This window comes from Ziziphus jujuba, chromosome 12 (genome assembly GCF_031755915.1).
Source record: "Ziziphus jujuba cultivar Dongzao chromosome 12, ASM3175591v1".
NCBI classification, from domain to species: Eukaryota; Viridiplantae; Streptophyta; class Magnoliopsida; order Rosales; family Rhamnaceae; genus Ziziphus; species Ziziphus jujuba.
Genome location: NC_083390.1, coordinates 1,340,974 through 1,363,601, shown reverse-complemented (window position 1 = coordinate 1,363,601; position 22,628 = coordinate 1,340,974). Strand labels below are relative to the sequence as shown.

The 22,628-nt window shown below is 34.8% G+C and overlaps 1 protein-coding gene and 1 long non-coding RNA gene across 3 annotated transcripts; one reads left to right on the top strand and one right to left on the bottom strand.

Moving 5' to 3' along the window:
* Nucleotides 1-8,007: 8,007 nt before the first annotated feature.
* LOC132800321 (uncharacterized) lies at nt 8,008-10,301 on the bottom strand. Its single transcript, XR_009635354.1, has 3 exons — nt 10,102-10,301; nt 9,191-9,247; nt 8,008-8,357 (listed from the first exon to the last, which is right to left on the bottom strand). It is a non-coding gene; the product is annotated as an uncharacterized LOC132800321 (long non-coding RNA).
* Nucleotides 10,302-15,396: 5,095 nt separating this feature from the next.
* On the top strand, nt 15,397-22,344 carry LOC107428200 (putative disease resistance RPP13-like protein 1). 2 transcript variants are annotated; one of them, XM_048462958.2, is made up of 4 exons: nt 15,397-15,539; nt 15,660-15,827; nt 15,925-20,245; nt 22,064-22,344. In XM_048462958.2, the coding sequence occupies exons 3-4, from the start codon at nt 15,971-15,973 to the stop codon at nt 22,082-22,084; spliced, it is 4,296 nt and encodes a 1,431-aa protein (XP_048318915.2). In that variant the 5' UTR covers nt 15,397-15,539; nt 15,660-15,827; nt 15,925-15,970; the 3' UTR covers nt 22,085-22,344. The 2 variants fall into 2 exon arrangements, with proteins under 2 accessions (XP_048318915.2, XP_048318916.2); XM_048462959.2 differs by having other exon boundaries at nt 15,660-15,861; nt 15,963-20,245.
* The last annotated feature ends 284 nt before the right edge of the window (nt 22,345-22,628 follow it).

The window sequence follows — 22,628 nt, the reverse complement described above, 5'->3', positions numbered from 1 at the left end:
AGACGGGAGTGAGCACCAAGAGTAATCCATTGATGAATAAAGTGTAGCAATGTTAGCCAAGTGGCGAAGGGTCTTAGACTCCTTACGCTCTACAAACCTGTTAAGCAAAGCTCTTATATCATCTTCCAAAGCTCCCCTTGAGTCCTCGAAGATAAGCCTATTACGGATCCTCCAGATGGTTTCAAAAGTGAGGGTCGCAAAAAGAGTAAAATCATTGTGGTCAGCTGGATGGACTGGCAGCTTTCCAACGGGGTCTAAAATTCATTCAAGGAAAGGTTCCAAACCTATAGGTTGGAAATCTTCCCATTTAACACTCCAAGGGGAGGCCAGCCATAAAGCTCTTGCTACATGATAGAGAAAAAATAAAGAAACTTCAGTTTCAAGGCTGTTACATCCGAAAGGGTAGTTGGGGTCTTCTATAATCCATTTTCTCCGTAGGAGGACAGATCTCACCGGGAGACCACGAGATGACAGTTTCCATAAAAGGAACTTTAATCGATCATGGATATTGCTATTCCAAATAAATTTCCACCAAACATTAGCCTCTCCACTACCAGAACGTAAGAGCTTATAGACACTCCTAACTCGAAAATTACCGATCTCGTTCCCAAGCCAAATTAATTTATCATCAACAGAAATATTGGCCTAAAATATTTTCAAGATGTTTCAAACTGAGACAGTGTCAAAAAGGCTCTCCAGCAGCCTTCTGTTCCATTCACCGTTAGATAATAAAAGTGAGTCGACCATTCCGAACCTGTACTGAGTAGATGATGGTTTTGGAGAAGGCCTAAAGTCGGGGTTGTTGGGAATTCATGGATCCTCCCAGAAATTAATGTTAGTCCTCTCCCTACTCCAAAACGGATGCCTTTCACCAAAATCGGATGAATGCTCAGAATACCTTTCCATTGCCAAGATTGAGTCTTCTTTCTTTCCGCACGCATAAACGATGAATGGGGAAAATATTTGGCCTTGCGTGCACGAACCCAGAATAACTCCTTATTTTGCTCCAGATACCACCCAAGCTTGCATAGCAGCGTGGTATTAACATTTCCAGCCTTCGAATACCCAAACCTCCTTGCATTTTAGACGTGCATACTTTCCTCCATGAAACCGGGGTAAAATGGGAGGAGGAGCAAACCAAACCCTTCTAGAGGAAGTTTTTGGCAGTAATGTCTATGCTTCAACATCAACCCCGGGGCAGTTTGTGCATAGAGAGGGCGTATAAAGGAATTGCTATGAGTACAGACTTAGCCAAAACTGCTCGACCTGTTGTGACAAAAGGTTGGCTTTCCAGCCTTGAAGCCAGTCCTCAACTCTATTCTTTAGCTCCTCGAAATCCTTGGTTTTGTTATGACCAGCAAATAGAGGGTTCTCCAAATATTTAGTATCCTTTGGTAACCCTTTGATATTGAGAATACGCTTAAGCTCGGCTTTGAGATTACTAGGAACATTTTTGGAGAACCAACATCCAGACTTCTTAAGATTAGCCAATTGGGCTGTCCATTTACAATACTGGTCCATGCATTTAGCAACTTTCTGCACTTCTGCCTTGTTTGCTTAACAAAATATTAGGACATCATCCTCAAAGAAAATGTGGGAAATAGGGAGACTTGTTCTACCAACCTTGATACCATGTATTTTACCATCTAGCTCTAGTTTATAAAGTAATCTGGAAAGCAGCTCAGCAAAGATAATATAAAGATAGGGCGAAAGGGGATCACCTTGGTGGATTCCAAGTTCCATCTTAATTGAACCACAAATACTTCTGTTGAGGAGGAGAAAAGTGGAATCGCAGGAGTAACACTGACTTAGAAGATTAGTTGCTGTTGTCGAAAATCCGAGCTGCACAAGCATTTCGTTGAGCACACTCCAATTAACACGATCATATGCTTTGTGCATATCGAATTTGATCCCAATTAATCCAGATAAGCCTTTCTTCTTTTTAAAGGAATGATAAATTTTGTTGACAAGGACTGTGTTCTTTCCAATCTAGCGCTTAGGAATGAAGGTTATTTGGTTTGAGGAAATGAATCGGACTAGAAGGGGTCATAGACGTTCCACTAATAGCTTGGAGAAGAGTTTGTAAATGGTGTTGCACAAACAAATCGGGCGAAGGTGGTTAAAATTGTTTGGAGATTTGGTTTTAGGAATTAGAACCAAAGTGGTCCGTTTCAACGCTAAAGGAACTCTACCAGATACAAAACTGTCTTGAATGGTTTTAACCATATCTTCACCGACAACGTTCCAAAACTGCTAGAAGAAGCAAGCAAGCATTCCATCGGGACCAGGGGACTTGAAAGGGTTCATCTGTTTTAAAACTTCCATGATTTCAATTTCAGAAGGGACAGCCGAAAGCACATTGTTCTCATGCCTTGTAACAACCGGCCTAACAAGAGTATGCAGTAACAGGCAGTGTTCCACACCTTCATCCTTAAACAGCTCTGTGAATTTACCAATTAAAAACCATCCTATTGTCTCTCTGGAAACCAACCAACCACCATTGTCATCTTTTAGAGCTCCTAAGGAAAGTTGTCTGCGGTTGGCCAAGGTAGAAGCATGGAAAAATTTTGAGTTTCTATCCCCGGTTTGAAACCACAATTCCCTGAACTTTTGTCTCCAAATGAGTTCCTACCTGTGAAGCCATTCGTCCGAATCCCTCTGCACCAATTTTAGACGTTCTACGACAATAGTTGACGGCTCCAAGCATTGCAGATAACGTAGTCGATTTTTTGAATCCTTAATTCGCGTCTGGTGGTGGCCAAAACTTTCTCTATTCCATTTTCTAAGAGCCGTCGCCGTATGTTGAAGCTTAGCAGTTAACAAAACTCTTCGAATGCTATTACCAACCTCGTTCCAAGCCTTAGCCACGACAGTTTCGCACGTATTATTCTTCTAGTCTTATTTATAAAAGAGGTGGCCTCCAATATTCATTAAATTTTCATAATTTTTTTCTTTTACAATTTATTTTCTTGTTTGATATGAACTAACAGGAACTAATCCTAAATTCTGACACAAAACACTACAAGATTTATCTAGTTTCAGCAAATTGCCTATATCCCCGTTGCTCGTGAGGGCCTCTATTTTCTTATTGATTTGCTGTGTTTTACAAGCCTATAACCTAAAAGAATCTTTAGCAGAATCACAAAGAAACCATGACCAATCCAAAGCCCCAATACACCCTCTCTCTTTTGTGTTTTCCCACAAAGTTCACTTAGAATCTCAAAAAGAAAGAAAGAAAACCTAAAAACTGAGAGAGAACCAAAAAAAATTGTCTCTGAAAATCTACTTTGTAACTTAACTTAATTACACATCTCTGATTTGTCGAAGTAGAAGAAGATATAAAGCCTTAGCTGATGGTAAAGCTACATGAGCCCTAAATGATGCCGTTGCACTTGGCAATGTACCAAAAAGGTTGTTACATGTAGCAACCTCATCAAAAAGACAATTATGCCCTTCATTAAGGACATGTCTCTGAAGCGCACTGTTTTGTCTCAAAAAACCAGCTGCAATTTCTTTCTTCCTCAAGACCAGTAGTTTGAGAAACACAGCAATAAAAACAATAGGATTTGAGGATTAATTCTCACATTGTTATTATTTTTATGTTTGATATAGGGATTACTATTCAACCTGGATTGCAACTAGGTTGTTCTTTGTTGGAAATATAAACCCAAACTTGGTTTATGATATTTAAGTGTTTGTTCAAGTTTATCCATATTCATTTATTGAGTCACTAATATTGGATAGTAATAAGATAGATTAGTCATCAATATTGGACAGTGATAAGGATGTATTTAGTGTTAATACATGCATCTAGATGATGATCTTATCCTACATTAATTGGTTGTGTTTGGTAGACTTCTATATTGAGCTGATATAAAGAGTTGCAGGTGAAACTAGTTTGTATGCCAATCTTCAATAAAGTGAATCTATAACATACTTCAATTATTTTGAGTAAAGCTAAGTCTTGAGCTAGTTCTTAGGATCTCTGCACAGCCCATATGGGTCCCCATATGTCTGTATATGTTATTCTCCTCCAAGTGGTATAAGAGTTGTTTGGCTCCTACAGATTGATATTTGAGCAATGTTGTGTTGTGACTCAAAATTAATATCCTAGCTGGCTTGTTGACTTAAAACCAGCTGAGCAATAAACTTTGTTGGCAAGAGTTGATTGCTAATGTGGACATTGGTATTAAATAAGAGAAGGAAACCGTGTGAAAGTGACTTTGTGAGAGGTGTGAACATTTTCTTCGTGCCTAAGAAAAGAGCTGTATTTTTCACTCTCTTTGAAAAGCTATACCCACATATCTGTCTTAGCCATTGATGAATTGGTGTAAAGCTTTTAAATTTCTTCTGATGATTAATATATAATTTTCTTCTTGTTACCCGTGGATGTAGATCGTTTCTCTGATGATCGAACCTTATAAAAGCTTGTGTTCTTTGTTTAATTATCTTCCTTTTCAGTTTCTTGTTTGCTGGTTTAGCTTTCTGAGTGTGTTCTGCTGGTGTTTTTTTGTCATTGTTTGCTGCATATTACTTGATTGCACCTTAAGTTAACCTTTTACTCTGACTTTTGTACCGTTGAAAATAGACGTTCGATATCTAGATGGAATGTAACACATGTTCATATCACGTAACTTCTAATGAATGAAATTTTGCTACAAAAACAACTAAAAATTATTGAAATTGAAAGATCTAGAAAAATAAATGAATAAATAAATCATGCATAAACAATAATACTGTGCTTTCATCGAAGTGGAATAATGGATATATATCCTGCTCTCTTCTTTATCTTCTTTCTTCTTTAAGTTTTTCTTTTAACAAAATGCCTTCATTAGAATGTATATGACCCACCCATGTGGTTTATTTCAGATTTTGGATCTCTGTTATCCATTGAACCAAAGTAAGAGTAAAATGGTCAACAGTTTAGATTATAATGTGAGAGTCTTTAAGTGTTGGGGTGCTCCTTTTTTTTTTTTCTTTTTTTTTCAACTCTATCATAACCATATGGTTGTTCTCTCCTGTTCATGGATCTGGTAAAAAATGGTTTGTAACAGATTAACAAAGAGGGAGACTTGCTTAGGATGAGAGTCATCTAGCATTTTGTATGATAGAAATAAGGTGTTTTGAGAAACTGAGAACCTGACTAATTTTATGCATCTTGCAGTGGACTTCAAATGCAATAGGAGTTTATGGAAGAGAATTTCACAACAGAGATTTTCTTGTCCTGCTTCAAATTTGTATTGGGTTCAGGGGTTTAAAAGTCTTGCAATATGGTAAGTAAGAACAATTTCGTTTTTCTTATTTTCAGTTTGATTTGTTTGGGACATATAACAGTTATTTATGCTAACTACATTTACAGAACCAAGTATTTTTAAATTTTACTTTTAATTTTGTACTTTGTGAACAATTATTTCTATGCTTGCATATTTCACGGATATTGATGACTTGAAGATTTTAGTTTATTCTTATCTTAGTAGACAAGGATGTTGGTCTTCGTAATCATTCATCTATATTTTTGTGTTAGGGAGATATTTTACTCTGGCATGTGATTGTGGTCGTTATTAACTAATTGTCTAACTAATGTCTCAGAATTCTCTTTGACATGCTAAATATTGTCTCTTCTTGATATATAGACTTTGGCGGTGGTTATTATGTAGTATTTTATTCTGTGTGGTATATAGATTGTTGTCGTTATGTACTAATTGTTTGGTATATTGATTGTGGTTGTTATGTATTAATTGTTATACTATTTTACTCTGTTTGGTATAAAGATTGTGGTCATTATTTACAAATTGTTATGTACTAATTGTTTGGTATATAGATTGTGGTTGTGATGCGTATAGATTATGGTTGTTATGTAGTAATCTGCCGAAAAACTGTCTTCTTTGTTTGTCTCTTCAAAACCGCGTATCAATGGATAAAGTTTTTTTTTTTCCCCCTTCTACTTTTTGATATAATTTTGGCTTGCATCGCCTTATTTCTTAAGTACAAAGTACCTCAGAGATAAATATAAAAGAGATTGTGCTTGAAGTTTGGCATCGTATTCTATAGATTGTGCAGATGATATTTCTAAAGCCCTTGTTTGGCCATGAAGAACAAAAACTATTTTCTCCTTTTAAAAACAAAAAAATTATCAAGAAATGTTTTTTTTTTTAAAGCCCTGAAAACTTTTATTTATTTATTTATTTTTTTTTAAGTTCATGGACAAATAAGATCTTAGCTTTTCTGCAGCTTACTTATTTTTTCATAAAATCTGTTTTGTACCCATATGGCACTTTCCTTTTGTTCAATAAAGCATGGAAATTGACATTTTTTGGTTCCCCAACATATCATTTCTATGACCGTACCTAGTAAGTTGCTTGGGAAACTGTTTGTTATTACAATTTATATGGTGCTTAGAATCTCTCAAGCAAAATGTCAAAAGCTAATCCCTTTTTGTGGTATTTGTAGAGATACTCATTAAATTTATGCATGCAGGGGATGTCAAACGCTATCGGAGTTATGGACGAGGATTTCACAACTCAGTTTTTCTGGTCTTGCTTTTAATTTTTCTTGGTTTCATGGCCGCAGAGACCCTGCAAGATGGCAAGAAATGCAAATAAAATTTTCTCATTTTCGGTCATTTTCTTTTTCGGGATAATTGATATTTGTTTTTTGCATTCTAGCTTGCCTATACAAGGACAGGTATTTCTAAATTTTTCTTTTAATGTTGTGTTGTATGAACTCTTATTTCTACATTTACATATTTCATGGATTTTTTATTTCTTGAAGACTTCAGTTCATTCTTATCTTATTAGACTTGGTATAATAAAGTTTTCAAATTTTATTTTATGTCAATTCCCTGGCGAACCTTATTTATGTTAATTTGTCATGGACTCATGGTATGAGATGGTTGTTAAACATAATATGTATTACTCTTCCAATGAAAAATTGGATTCTTTGCTAAAATGATGCAGAACTGAAATATTTCTGGTTAAGTATTCAAAACCAATTTTCTTGTTGAGCTCTCTGCTTTTCCCTTCTCTCTTCCTTTTTATTTTATTTTTCTTTTTGCTAGTTTGTTAACATCTGCTTCCTATATTTTTGGGCTTTCTTCCTCTTTACTTTCCCAACAAATTTTTTTTTTCCTTTCTTCCCCCATAAAATGTTGAACATTAGTGGGTACTTAATTTTGACTGACTAACAATTTATTGCTTCAATTGCTTGTTTCTTTGATCTTTCAATTGTGACAGCATATTCTCCTTCATTGGCTTAGCCACTTTTTATTGTTCAATTACATGTTTCTAGGCATTATCAATGTTGGAATCTCAAGTTTCAAGTTTTATCATTCATTGCTATTATGGCCTTGTGAGGTCCATCATAGTGACTAATCAACCAATGAAATCAAAAGTGCATCTACCATTAGCTGTAAATCACATTTTTGACTTCCAGCAAAACAAATTAAGTGCAGATTGGTTCTCCCCATTGTCATAAAATAAAGATATAGAAGAGCTATTTCTATACAAGAATTCAGCAAATTGATTCAACTCCAATCACCTCCAACTTTTGTCATAAACTAATAGTTTTTTTTGTTCCTTTCTTTTTTTGTTTGGATGGCAATTTAATAGTTTTATATTATGACCAAACCTAAAGATGGAGAGGCTGAGCCTTGTAGTGATGGCTTGTAACAAAGGGGGCATTAAAGTGGCTGGTTGTGCTGGTGATGCGGGTCAGGGTGGTGTGGTTGGCCTTAAATTCATCTAAGCCATATTCTGCTACTTACAAAATGCTATAGCTGAGCACAGCAAGTTTCTTGAAGTCCATTGTAAGCAACCCCTTAGCCCAAGAGTCAACTGGCATATCCATCCACCATGGATGGAAAGGCCAAATCATAACTATAAAATGGAGAAAAATAGAGAAACAAACAAAAATAAATGGCTGATGATCTTCAATGTATATCTTCTTTCTAGATACGCTATAAAACTTAGGAAAGAAACAAGAAAGCACGCATTAAAAACCTTAAGTTGCATCAATAAATTAATACAAGTTAAAAGTTTCCATCTCATATAATTATGTTCTATATATTTTATAGGATCAATCAATCAATGAAATCCAAAGTTCACCATCTACCTTTAGATAAATGTGTAAAAAGTAAGCAATCCACTAACTAAGAGAAGAAATCAATAGGCTAACTCACATAAACAAATCTTAGTGTTAGTTACTGGTTCTCCCCGCTGCCATTATCTTTGAGCCAATAACTCCCCATTCTTGCAAATTAAGAAGAAAACATGGCTGGATCATTGATGGGTCGAGCTTTTCTCTCTTCTGCCCTACAGGTGCTGTTTGATAGGCTAGCTTATCCTGAGGTCCTGGACTACCTGCGGTGAAAGAATTTCAATCACTGACTGCTTAAGAAGTTGAAGACAATGCTAATAATTGTTAAACCAGTCCTCAGTAATGGCTGGATATTTTGTGTATACTAGTCATAATCATAAGACTCACTTATAGGGCTTGTTTATACCAGTAATGATACTGACTTGTTTATTGAATTTTTCAGTAGAGCCCTTAGCCACACACTTTCTAAAATACTTCAGTTGAATTATTGTACTGAATAACCTATTCTCTCTAAAAGCTCAATCTAGGAATGTTTATAGGGTGGGGCGCCGCCGGTTTTTAAAATTCCATCCTCATCCCCGCGGAGAATTTTTCATTCCATCCCCGTGGTTTTTCTCGTTTCTTTAGATGCGGGGTGGGGATAGGACGGGGTGGTTTTCCTCCTTTTTTTGTAATTGCACATCTAATCAAGATGATAAAATTAGTAATCTCCTTTCATTATAATGGTAAAACATAATTTTGCATATTAAACTAGCAAATTTTAATCACAAAATTGTAAGGGTCATGAATATAATACATAAAGTGGAACTACACAAGGTTTTCTATGTAATCTACCAAGTACACCTACCTCATACCACAACACTAGCACAAGTCTCTGCACGTGAGGAAATGCTTTCATGAGTGAATGTTAGTGAATAAAAACATTTCTGCAGCAATCATCGACTTCTAATTGCAAATGCTTGAGGTTTGTTAATTGGATTAGGAATTACTTTACCAAGCTTGACAAACCAATCAAAGAATAAGGAACTAGAATAATCAAACAAAGAAAAAAAATAAAAAATAAAAACCTCCATCATTAATAATATAAAAAACTTACCCGAGTTAAAATGTGACTAACTCTGAGAACTTCTAGCTGGTAAAGACAACATGAAACCTGTTTGATGACACAGTTATCGAACCGATCCATCATGGATATCTCAACAAGCTTAGGTAGATTCCTCAAAACCAAGTTAATTCTATTACATCTCAGAATGTATAGTGAAACAAGGTTCACGGCATTAATCTCTATTCTTCCAATGAAAGGACAGTCTTGTATTACTAATTACTTCAAAGCAAGTGATGGACCGATAAGCCTCAAAGCATTCAAAGTTTTGTAATCACTCACATTTAATCGTTCAAGAACTAGACAATTTGACAAGAAACGCTCGATAACTTGTCCATTCACATTAACAGACTTGCAGGGACTCAAACCCATTGTGTTTTCGACTTAAAAGTCTTTTGGGAAAATTATACTTGTATTCAGAAGTTGGAGCATTAACTTTACCCAGAGTGGAGTCTAATTGAACCTTATGAACTCTCTTTTTCATAGCAAATTCAATCAAATCACGGACAAAACAATTATGCTCATCACCAAGATATTGAAAACAAAGCCTGAATTGATCTATCTTTGGGACCTTGTGCTACGTTGTAACCCAATTTAGAAACTTGCAATTTTCTCTCTTTTTCTTGTGTATAACAGAGGCCTAGTCTACCATAAGAGTTCATATGTAATCCTCCTAGAGGAGGGCATTTCGTGCTTTAATGCAATCATTATTACCCAAAAAAAAAAGAAAAAAAAGCCCGACTTTAACATTTTATCAAGTAAATTGTAAATACAACAATATAAGTTTTAGCAATGAAACAAGTCCAAATAACGCATTTTGAAAAATTTATATAGCAAAAATAAGAAGCAAGAAAGCATACCTCAATTGATAGAAGAAGAAGAAGAACCAAGAAAGCAAACCTCACCTGGCTTTGAATGACTGAGCAAGAGCGCAAGCTTGTGAAGCAGAGAAACACCGCCGATACAAGCGAAAAGTAAGCTTGGCGGCAGCTTGGTGGCATCGGCGGCGGCTTGGTGAATGAAATGGTGCGGCCGCAGCTCTTTGTCTATGTGAAGTGAAGGCGATGCCAAGCAAGAAGGAAGGGAATGAATGAAAGAGGGCTGTTTTTTTGTTAGGGTTAACGAAATCATATGAAAAATAAATAAATAAATATATAAATATATATCAGGCCGGATTTTGGTCAGGGGTCTTTATTCTTTGGGCTCGGTTCGGTCCCAATTCGGATTTTAAATAATAGGTCCGAAACTGCCCCACAACCTCGATTTGTCGGGGAAAAACCTCCCCGTTAGGGGCCATGCACTGCGGGTTATGGTTTGTGTGGGTCAAATTGTCAATCCTAGCTCAATTGACTTATTCTCTATTTTATTATTATATTATTATATAATAATATTATTATTTTATTATTAATTATTTTGTATATATATAAATAAATTGAGAATGAGTCACTAGTGATATATACGATACGATTGAAATTAGGGTTTAGAGATGTCTACGATGTCTATTTTTGGTGAAAAACTAAGAGAGAAAGTTTAGAGAATAGTGTGTTCATTTAGCATTGTTTCTGTTATTCTTGTGTTTTATTTTGCAGGTAAATCTGATAAATCAATAGCTGCGCTTAAATGTTAGAAATTTAATTAAATATAGTTCTATAATTATGTGAAGATCTTGAAATTATAGTGCTATAGTTAATGCACATTAAATTGTTTATATTATGGTGGCACTAAAAATATGTAAATGATCTATTGGAAAAAATTGCAACTTATGCTTTGTAGTATAAGTTGGAACCTGAATCAAGATCTGGCATAGGTAAGGTGATGTCTTCCACACACTCTAGACATTTCAGGACTTGCTAGTCTTAGAAGGCTTGACATAAAAGGGCTTCAACACCTTACCTCTCTCAAACAAAATGTCCATTAGTTGGTGCCATCATTTACGAAAGTTTGAGGAGGGAATGCTGGCTACTTATCTTGCTTGTTTACAGATCAAGGGATGTCCTATCCTAAAAGAAAGATGCCAGAGGGACCAAGGCCATGACTAGAACATCATTTCTCATCACATCCTTCACATTTGCATAGATGATAGATCCATTTGACCAGTTATCTGCTGAATATTACATAGGTAACATATTTTCCATTATTTTTTATTAGTTTGTTTTAAATTATTATTTTTTCTAATGTTCAATTGTGAGTGAACTATCCCCATAAAATTCACCAAAATCTTCTTTTACTTTGTTTTCTTTTTGAGTCCTTACTGTTCAAAGTTTATTTATCAAACAGTGGCAGGTATATAGATTGCGATCGTTTTGAACTAATTGGTATATGCTATTGTAGCTATTGTAGAACCAAAGTCTCAATCTTCAACCAAAAAAAAGAAAAGGAAAAAACTAAAGTCTCAGTGAATGTTCTCATTGGTGTGCTAAATAATGTATCTTTCAATAAAAAATTATATGGTTCTTTTAGCACAATCTTATATTTAGCAATGTTTCTCTCCTAACTTAATTTGTGTGCTTTGTTTGAATCTTCAAAAATGCATGTTAAAGAAGAATATGACTTATCTTCTTTTGATGTTATTTATGTATGAGGTATGTGTCATTGTATACTATAGATCATAGGTAATTACAGATGGCATTTTCATTTCTGCAGTGGTTTAGCCCTTATGGCAATGGAAAAACAAAGACAATTTTCTTGTTTCCAAAAACAACTAAAATGGTCAAGAAATGTTGTTCCTAATTAAAACATGAAAACTGATTTTTTTTTTCATTTTTTTTAATTATTTTGATTATTATTATTATTTTTAAGTTCATGGACAAACAGGCTCTTAGCTTTTTCGGTAGTTATTTATGTGGTTAGAAAAATCTGTTTTGTCCCAGTATTATGGAGTGCCCTCAATTAGAAAGGTTGTCTGATTAAAGCTCCGCCACATTCTCTCTTGCTTCAACAACTCACCAATATTGCTGGTTGAATTCTATGATTTTCCCTTTTCTCTTCCTTTTTTATTTTTATTTTATTTTGCTGTTATGTCAATTTCTGTTTCCTAAACTGAATTAGGCTTTTTTCCCTCTGTATCACATTAATGGATTAACAATTTACTGCTTCAATTGCTTGCATGTTGAATCTTCAATGATGAGTGCCTATTCTCATACATTGATTTAGCCATTTTTTATTGTTCAATTGCTTGTTTGTTGGCATTATCTACGCTGGACTGTCAAGTTTCAAACTTTATCATTCATTTCGCTGTCACTTGAATGCGTGCTTAATACGAAAGTTAGATTAACCTGTTTCTTGAATGCATGCTTATGTGCGCCACTGAACTTTCATATGGACTTGAGGCCAATATCTCTATAACATATTACTCAAGTTAAACATGATTATCTCCTTCTTCTTCCTTTTATTAATTTTGGTAAAATATTACTTTTAATCCAATGATCATCTTAATCAGCTACACTCAAATTCAATGTAGATGATAAATATTCAATACTATGAAAGTGAAAAATATAAAAATAAAAGATGGAAAGTAAAACCAAAAAGAGTTATCATAATTCATAAATCACATATATATCATAATCCTCCAAGCTATAAAATTAAAAAAAAGAGAAAAAGAAAGAAGCAAACACATATTTAAAACTACTGTAAGTAACAAGTTTCCATCTAAAATTGTGTTTGCTCTTTCACTTAATTTTCTGTGCCACCAAACGTAGGCTCGATGCGGATACCACAGCCAACCCGACCATTGTTTCTTCCTTCAACGACGTCGTTAGGTTTTTATTATTTTAGATCCTTTGATTTAGTGTTATTCGTGAACGAGGACTTTACTTCTTATGATTTTCCATTCTTGTCCCTGGGCTACATAGATAAGTTCTTGGAATGGTTCTCTTCTGGCCCATATTCATCATTCAAGCGGTCCAGAACACCGTGGTCCTTGTTTTCTTTGTCTTCATAGAATACTAAATAATATTATTTTTATAAATTAAACCAAAAAAAAAAAAATTTCCTTAAAATTATAATTTTTTTAATAAAAACATAAGAAAACAACATAATTTTGCTTACCCAAGAATGTTATCTTTTTTTTTTTCTCTAGTTGAAAACAATGTTATGAAAATTAAAAAACAAAACACACGACCAAACAGGCCGTATGTTTCTTGAATCAAAGTCTTATACCCTGTCTAGACTTCTAAGCTATATAAAAACTTGAAGGCAATTTTTTGGATAAATTTAACATTGTAAACAATAATTAAAGGCAATTTTTTCACTGTTTCGTTAAAAATCACCGTATGTATTAATTTTTTCATAATATCTTATTGATTTTGAATATTTTGCAATGTCATCTGGTTAATGCAAAAAAAAAAAAAAAAAAAAAAGGAGGTATGTGAAAATTTTTTTAATATGATGAAACTTGTTTAAAAAGTCCATTTCAAAATTTTTTATTGTTTCTACAATTTATTTCGACATTTACATTGGATATTGATGACTTGAAGTTTTTTTTTTTTTTTGTTTCGTTTTTTTTTTTTTTTTGTTAGTAGCCGTGGATATAAAACTTTTTGATTTTTTTAATCTTGATTATTTTTTAATCTTGTTTATTTTGCAATTTTTTTTTTTTAATGTAATGGAATGGAATGATACTTGATATATTTTCATAACTTTTATGAATATTTTATTATTTTTTTGGGTCATCACCTGTTCAAACTTTGAAAAAGTGTAAACCACAAAATCCATAAATGGAACAAAAATACTTGATAAAAAAAATTAGAAAGAAAATTACGGAAGCTCTACATTTTTATGTGCTGAGTATATTTGATGGCTTGAAGATTTTACGCAAACTACTGGAAATCCTCTGGCAACCATTTGGAAATGCCATAAAAAGAAGAGTTAGATGCTTTATCATATTGGATGGAGAAATTTGGTTACAATTCAAAAGTTGGCATCAAATAATTGTATGTTTCTATGGCTTTTTTGGCGAAGCATATTTGTAGTGGCGAAGCTGCGAGGTCCACCACAATGGCATACCAACACGTTCCACAAAAGCTTTACACCAATTGAAAGTAAGAGTATGTCGAATGTTTTGAATGACATTGTGACATTGTGATTTTTAAAATTTTATATTCGCATAATCTTTCTAAAAGCATCTCCGTTTATAAATGTTATTTTGACGTTATTATTAAAAATTTGACATTAACATGAGCTATCATATAAGTAAAATATCAATAGCAATACTAAATTTTAATAAGATTCAGTGATAAATGCTAAAAAATAATAATGTCAAATTTTAAATTTTATTTAATAGTAATTGGGCTCATTTTTTGATTATCTTTTACAAAATTAAAGACAAAATAATATTAATTAAATCAGTAAAATGAGGATCCACAAACTTAATGATAGTAGATTGCAATGCTAAATTTCGACAATGGCAAATTTGGTATCAAATTTGGAAACAAATTTTCCGTTGCCAAAATTTGCAATTCCCTATTGAAGAAGCGAAATGAAAAGCTTATGCTATATTTTAGTAAAGATAATGTCCTAATGATATGGACTAATGGTAAATATGAATGTTAATATTAAATTTTAACCTGTCTACTTTAATGATAAATGTAAAAAATAGTAATGTTCCACTTTTGGATTACTTTTTACTGCCAATTAAAATCAAAATATTATTAATTTTGGTCATAAAAGGACCCCCCTTGCCATTGCATGTCTTTCATTCTCTCAATTCTATGCTAACTGATCACAAGCCAATATTGACTGCAGAATTATTGGTAACTCAAACAAGCTCTTCTCTCTGCTTTACTTGAATCTCAAGCAAACTATTTTATTTATGTACATTAATTGCCCTCAATTTTATTTCAATCCCATCCCCATAATTTCATCGACTTGTTCTCAGATATTAATAAAATGAAACATAGAATGACTCTATTTTGTATCAAGAAATATATAGTTATTAAGTTAAAAGTTGACCCATCAAGTAATTATGCATATCAACTTTGTTAATATATTACAACCCACGGAATCCACGTGTTGTAGGCAAATAATTATGTAGATTTTGTAGCTACTGCAGAATCAACGTGTCAAAAGTTTTTCATAGACATTTTTGCTAAATATTATTTCTTTATTAAAACAAGGCTTGATATTTGCTGACTTTCTTGTTCTTTTTGCTCTTTGTATATCAATAATTTACATAATCTGAGTCATGCCTCGTTATATAGTAGAAATATTGATGACACATTTCTCTTGTTTAAGGAAGAACGGATGAGGATTTCACAACGGAGCTTTACTGGTCCTGCTTCAGATTTTTCTTGGGTTCATTGGTTTAGAAATTCACCAAGCTGACAACAAGAGCATTCTAAAACTGGTCATTTTCAGTTTCAATTTTGTTTTGAGACTTTTAGTATTTGTTTATGCTCAACCACAATCTCAGTTAATTATTTTCATTCACTGCCCCTTAATTTTATTTCAATCTTTTTTATTGTAGTTGTACCAACTTATTCTCGGATATAATAAAGTGGAACAGAGGAAAGGAGGAAGAAAATAAAATATCAGATTACTTTTTCTTGCATCAAGAAATACATAAGAATCCGATGCCACCGACCATTTTAATGTAACAAATCAGAGTAAGCCACGACAGAACAACCTCTGGCAAGTAAGCAATGGAACTCGGTTCCCAAATCTAAATTGTGAGCCACTAGACATAGTCCTTTAATTTTCTGCCTCCCCATTTTCCATTACTTTTCTTTCAGTCTGTAATTCCCTGCTGACATCACTGTTGCAAATCAAGAAGAAAACATGGCTGGAGCATTGGTGGGTGGAGCTTTTCTCTCTGCTGCTCTTCAGGTGCTGTTTGATAGGCTGGCTCACCGTGAGATCCTGGACTATCTTCGAAGAAAGAAATTCAACCAAGAGCTGCACAAGAAGTTGAAGATGATGTTAGTATCTGTTAATGCAGTGGTAAATGACGCAGAGGAGAAGCAAATGACAAACCCGGCGGTGAAGGAATGGCTGGACGAGCTTGAAGATGCTGCTTATCGTGCAGACGATCTGTTGGATGAGATTGCAGCTGATGCTCTGCTGAACAAGTTGGAAGCTGAATCAACAACTAGCACAAGTCGTCAGGTGAGAAAAATGGCCAACCTCTTTTCTGACAATTCCCATGTTTCTGATATCGAGAACAGGATGAAGGAGATCCTTGATCAGCTAGAGTTTATTGCAAAACAGAAGGATCTCCTAGGTCTCAAAGTCAAAGAGGGTACTGTTGGTGAGAAACCAATACCAAGATCACAAACGACATCTTTGGTAGATGAATCTGAGGTCTTTGGTAGAGACGGGGATAAGAATGCTATAATCAAATTGTTGCTATCAGATGATGATCACGAGGGTGGCAAAAAGGTGTCTGTGATTCCAATAGTAGGCCTGGGAGGGATTGGTAAAACCACTCTTGCTAAATTAGTGTACAATGATGACAAAGTTGAGAAGCACTTTATGCTAAAGTCATGGGTTTGTGTTTCTGAGGAGTTTAATATTTGCAAGGTAACAAAAACAATCCTTGCTAAATTAATTCCAACAGGTTCTAATGATGATAGCACAGACTTGGATTCCCTTCAAACGAGGCTAAAAAAGGAGCTGGCAGGAAAGAAATTCTTGATTGTTTTAGATGACATTTGGAATGAGAATTACAATGATTGGAAGGAACTGAGCTTGCCCTTTAACCACGGGGCTCAAGGAAGCAAGATTATTGTAACTACACGCAATAAAAAAGTTGCAGACATCATGAGCACTGTTCCAGCTCCTTATCATCCTGAGCTCTTAGAAGATGAAGATTGTTGGAAGCTGTTTGCAAAGCATGCATTTCACAATATTAGAGACTCCAGTGCACATCAAGTCCTGGAAATATTTGGTAAAGAAATTGTCAAGAAATGCAACGGACTGCCCTTAGCTGCAAAAACACTTGGAGGCCTCTTGCGCTCAAAAGAAGATGTCAGGGAATGGGAAAAAATATTGAAGAGTGAGATTTGGGATTTCCCCGATAGCGAGAGCAAAATTCTACCAGTTTTGATGCTAAGTTACCACTACCTTCCTTCACACCTAAAGCGGTGCTTTGCTTTCTGTTCAATATTCCCAAAGGATTATGAGTTCAAAAGGCATGAATTGACCTTATTGTGGATGGCAGAAAACCTTTTGCAGAAATCAGAAAATAAGAGAATGGAAGATGTTGGTGAGGAATATTTTAGTGAGTTGGTGTCCAGGTCATTTTTTCAAAGGTCAACTGCAAAAAATTCTGGTTTTGTCATGCACGATCTTGTTCATGATTTAGCCAGATATGTGTCAAGGGGATATTGTTTTACATTAGGTTATATCAACTCAAAGGAAGTTGTGATAACAAAGGTGCGTCATTTATGTGTAGTAAATGATATTTTCCTTGAGAGATCAGAATTTGAAATCCATTTGCTAGAATCTATTTTCCAAGCAAGCCATTTGCGCACCCTTTTAGATCTACATCATGGTTTTCGAGTCACTCGCTTATCAAATGCATTATTGAATGGTGTAGTCTTGAAGTTGAAGAGGTTGAGAGTACTAAGCTTCCATTCATGTTATAATTTGGTGGAATTATCTGAATCAATTGGTGAACTAAAGCATCTTCGTTATCTTGACCTCTCTTCGACTTGGATTATAAGATTACCCGAATCTATATGTATGTTGTACAACTTAGAGGTGTTAAATGTATCAGATTGTGATGTGCTCACCGAGTTGCCTAAAGATATGCATCATCTGGTTAGCTTGCGGCATCTTGATATCAGTTATACCAATATAGTAGAGCCAGTAGATATATCTAAGTTGAAAAGTCTTCAGACACTGAGTACATTCATCGTGGGAAAAGAAAATGGGACCAAGATAGTAGAGGTGGGGGAGCTTTCAAATCTTCATGGTAGATTTGAAATTAAGAATTTACAGTATGTTGCAACTGCCAAGGATGCATTAGAAGCCAAGTTGATGGAGAAGAAGTATCTGGAAGAGTTGGTGTTGTATTGGAATGGTGATACTGATGATTCAAAACATGAAAAAGATGTACTTGATAAGCTATTTCCCCATACAAGCTTGAAGAGGCTTTCTATCAAGGGATATGGAGGTACGGCATTTCCAAATTGGTTAGGATATGGTTCAGTGCTGTGCAACATTTTAGTTTTGAACCTTTCTGATTGTAAATTTTGCACTTGTTTGCCACCGATTGGACAACTACCCTCCCTTAAAAATCTTGAGATAGAAGGACTTGAAGGAGTAATGAGTGTGGGTGCTGAGTTTTATTATGGAATGAAGAATAATGGTTCTTGTATGAGAAAGGCCTTTGCATCGTTAGAATTCTTGAGCTTTGTTAAGATGTCAAACTGGGAAGAATGGTGTATAGTTGACGCTGAAGATGTTGAAGTTTTCCCAAGGCTGCAACGACTCAAAATAAGAGATTGTGATAGGCTAGTTAGGATTGAATTGTCTCACAACTTTCCATCTTTAACAGAGCTAATAATTGATGGAGATGAGGTTGTTGTTTCATCACTCCCAAGGACTCCAGTTCTCCGTGAGTTGAAGTTAGGTTGTTGTGAGAAACTAAAGCTACAGGATCTGGTCCTACCACAAACACTGAAAAGTATTGCAATAGGAAAACGTTATTTGAGAGATGACATAAATTCGATAGAAATCCAGAATTGTGAGAAAGTAGAATTCCCATTGCACCACTCACTCAGGTCATCCATTGAAATAGTTGAGATAAGGAATAGTTGTGGTTCACTTGAATGCTTCCCTCTGGATTTCTTTCCCAATCTCAGGAAACTTATAATTGAAGGGTGTAAAAATCTAGAATCACTGACGATCACAAAGTCGTCGGATGACATGATCCCTCTGTCAGAACTGCGGATATATGAGTGTCCCAATTTTATAAGTTTTCCTTGTAATGGCAGATTGCACGCCCCCAATCTGACTCATCTCTCAATAAGAGGTTGCCAGAAATTAAAGAAGCTGCCAGAGCAAATGAGTAACCTCCTCCCATCTTTGAACTCCTTGGAGATCTCTAATTGTCCAGAGGTGGAGTCATTTCCTGAAGGCGGTCTACCATTTAACCTGGCTCAACTTACAGTTGGAGGCTGCGAGAAATTGAAGGCGCTGCCAGAACAAATGTGTAACCTCCTTCCCTCTTTGAATTCGTTGGAGATCTTTGATTGTCCAGAGGTGGAGGAGTCATTTGCTGAAGTCGACCTACCCCCCAATCTGACTCAACTTACAGTTGGAGGTTGCAAGAGATTAAAGGCACTGCCAGAGCAAATGTTTAACCTCCTTTCTTGTTTAAAAGAATTGCAAATGGGAGATTGTCCGGAGGTGGAGTCATTTCCTGAAGTCGATCTACCCTCTAATCTCACTCAACTTAAAGTTAGTGGCTGCAAGAAATTGAAGGTGCTGCCAAAACAAATGGGTAACCACCTCCCCTCTTTGAACTTCTTGGAGATCTCTGATTGTCCAGAGGTGGAGTCATTTCCTGAAGGCGGTCTACCTCTGAATCTGCATCGACTTTGGGTATTCAACTGCTCTAAACTGTTTGCACAGCCAATGAAGTGGAATTTGCAAACTCTCCCGGCTCTCACATACTTTGAAATCGAAGATAAAGGTGGAATCATTTCGGAATCATTTCCGGAGGAGGGGTTGTTGCCTTCCACTCTTACCACTCTTAACATCATTGGACTTGGAAGCCTTAAAAGGCTGGGGGAAGGTCTTCAACAACTCACATCTCTCAAAATATTGGTCATCCAGCATTGCCCTCAATTGCAAGAGTTGCCACAACAAGGCTTGCCTACCTCTCTTGAAACTTTAATGATCCATAAATGCCCTCAATTGCAAAAGTTGCCTCAACAAGGCTTGCCTATCTCTCTTAATGCTTTATATATCTATGAATGTCCTATACTGGAAGAACGGTGCCAGTGGCAGCAAGGCCTGCACTGGAACAAAATTTCTCACATCCCCACCATTGAAATCCATGAAATCATACCACCGTTTACAGGATCAATCCATGCATTTGCCTTGGTAACATATTTTCCTTTCTTTTTAACGCTTTTCATTTTAACTTATTACCATTTCCGTTGTTTATTATTATTAATACTAATTTAAAATATATTTTCCGTTTGTTTTCTGTTAATCTCTGTTTGGATTTCCATCTCCCTCAATATTCTCCAGAGTTTTGACTCCTTTTGTCCTATGCAAATTCTTCAAAAAAATGACAATGATATTTCTTCACCCAAAAAAAAAAAAAAAATGACGATGATATTCCTATGTCAATGTGTCAACAAATTAATTAGAATTAGGTTATTTTCTTTGTCCTTCTCCTCCCCCAACACGACACACCATCCCCACCCCGCGGCGACACATGTATAAATGAATGTGATTGGGAACTAAAACTTGGATATGCATACTGATATTCATGTTGGGGGAGAAAATAAATTAATTCTACTATACTAATAATTTATACAAGCAAATACATTGATATAATATAAAATACTCATACACATGCAGCAGGACCCACACACATAATTAAGACTCAACACATAAACACAACTCTTAACATTTATTGACACATGAAAGCTCTCTCTTTCTAAGAGCTTACTCTACTCAATTGAGTAGCTCTTTCATTCACACCAACCGAGAGCCTCCTTGGAGCTCACTTGTGTAGCTCACCAAGCAGGGAAGCCAAAGCTTCCTTTTATACTTGACAAAGTCAGTTGCTTTGGCTTACTCAAAGCTTCTAGACTTCTCTACTGTGTCCTTGCTCTCATCCTCAATTTTAGATATTTTTTTCACAAATTCCAATGCTCGACTTCCAACCAAGTATATCAAATATACTAGTTAATTCTAGAATCTTCTAGGTCAATATTGACCCTTCAATTCATTCCTCTCCATTTTTGTGCTGTGCTGTGCTGTGCTTTGATGAGCTGATTGGTTTAGTTCCGCATTTTCTTTCAATTTCTAACTATTTTAATCATTTGCATGTACTTTAGTAAGAGCTTACTGATATGTAGATTGCGTTCATTTGTACTAATTGGTGTACTCTGTAGAGCCAATGTCCCAGTTTTCTTTGATATGCTAAATATTATCTCCTTAATAAGAAAATTATCATTTTTAGCATGATTTTCTTGTGTTTAAGGGTACTTACTTGCTAATCTGACAAAATAATAATAATAATAATAATAATAATAACAACGATGTTTATTGATTTAGGCTTCTTTCTTGGGCCAAAGAAAAAAAAACCTCCTCTTTGTTTGTCTTTTCAAAACTGCATATCAATGAAGAGTATAGTTTTCCATCTTCTTTATGTTAAGTTGTGGCTTGCATTGGTTGTTTCTTGAGTGCAAAGTACCCCTGAGATAAATATAAAAGAAATTTAAGTTTGAAGTTTGGCATTGTATTCTATTAGATTGTACAGAGAGCATTTTTATAGCCCATCTTTGGTCATGAAAAGAACAAAAACTACTTTTCTTATTTTACTACTTTTCTTATTTTTAAAACAACAAATTATAAAGAAATGTTTTCTAGAAAAAATGAAAACCTTCTTCTTTTTTTTTTTTTTTTTTTTTTTTTTTTTTTTTTTTGGGGAAGTTGATGGACGAATAAGCTCTTAGCTTTTCTGTAGCTTATTTATTTGATCAGAATATCTGTTTGGTACCCATATTGGCACTTTCCTCTTGTTCAAGCAAGCATGAGAGTTGATTTTGTTTTTTTTTTGTTTTTTTTTCCGCTTCCCCAGCATATTATTCATCTGACTGTTGCTTAGAAAGCTGTTTGTTATTACATTTCATATGATGTCAATAGTCCCTCACCTCAAGTAAAATGTCAAACTTATGGATGCAGGGGATATCAAGGTTTGGATGAGGATTCAACAAATGAGCTTTTCTGGTCTTGCTTCCAATTTTTCTTGGCTTCATGGCTTTAGAGATCCTGCAAGATGGCAACGAATGCAAATAAATTTCTCTCATTTTCAGTTATTTTATTTGTTTTAGGATATTTAATATTTGTTTGTGCTTGCTAGCTGCATCAATACCATGTATTTCTACATTTTACTTCTGAGTTGTATGGACAAATATTTTCTACATTTACATATTTCATGGATTTTGGTGGCTTGAAGATTTTAATTCATTCTTTATCTTATTAGAAATGGATAAAAAAATTAAAATTTGGTTTTGTTTAATTCCCATGTGCTTAATTTAAATTAATTTTTTCATGGTACGTATGGAATGGCTGTTGACCCTAATTTGTATTCAGCTTCCAACAAAAAGTTGCATTCTCTTCTAAAATTGTACAAAACAGAAATAATTAATCATATTTTATATAGCCGTTGAAATTGAATTACTACCTTGCAAATCTTCTGTTAAAGCAATTTGAATCATTGGAAACCTTACAGTTGGCTCGCAATTGA

Bases quoted from the DNA above. Each gene is read 5' to 3' on its own strand.
- LOC107428200 (XM_048462958.2), top strand. From the start codon at position 15,971: ATGGCTGGAGCATTGGTGGGTGGAGCTTTTCTCTCTGCTGCTCTTCAG. The intron at 20,246-22,063 runs GTAACATATTTT...TTATGGATGCAG, and splicing joins CAATCCATGCATTTGCCTTG to GGGATATCAAGGTTTGGATG.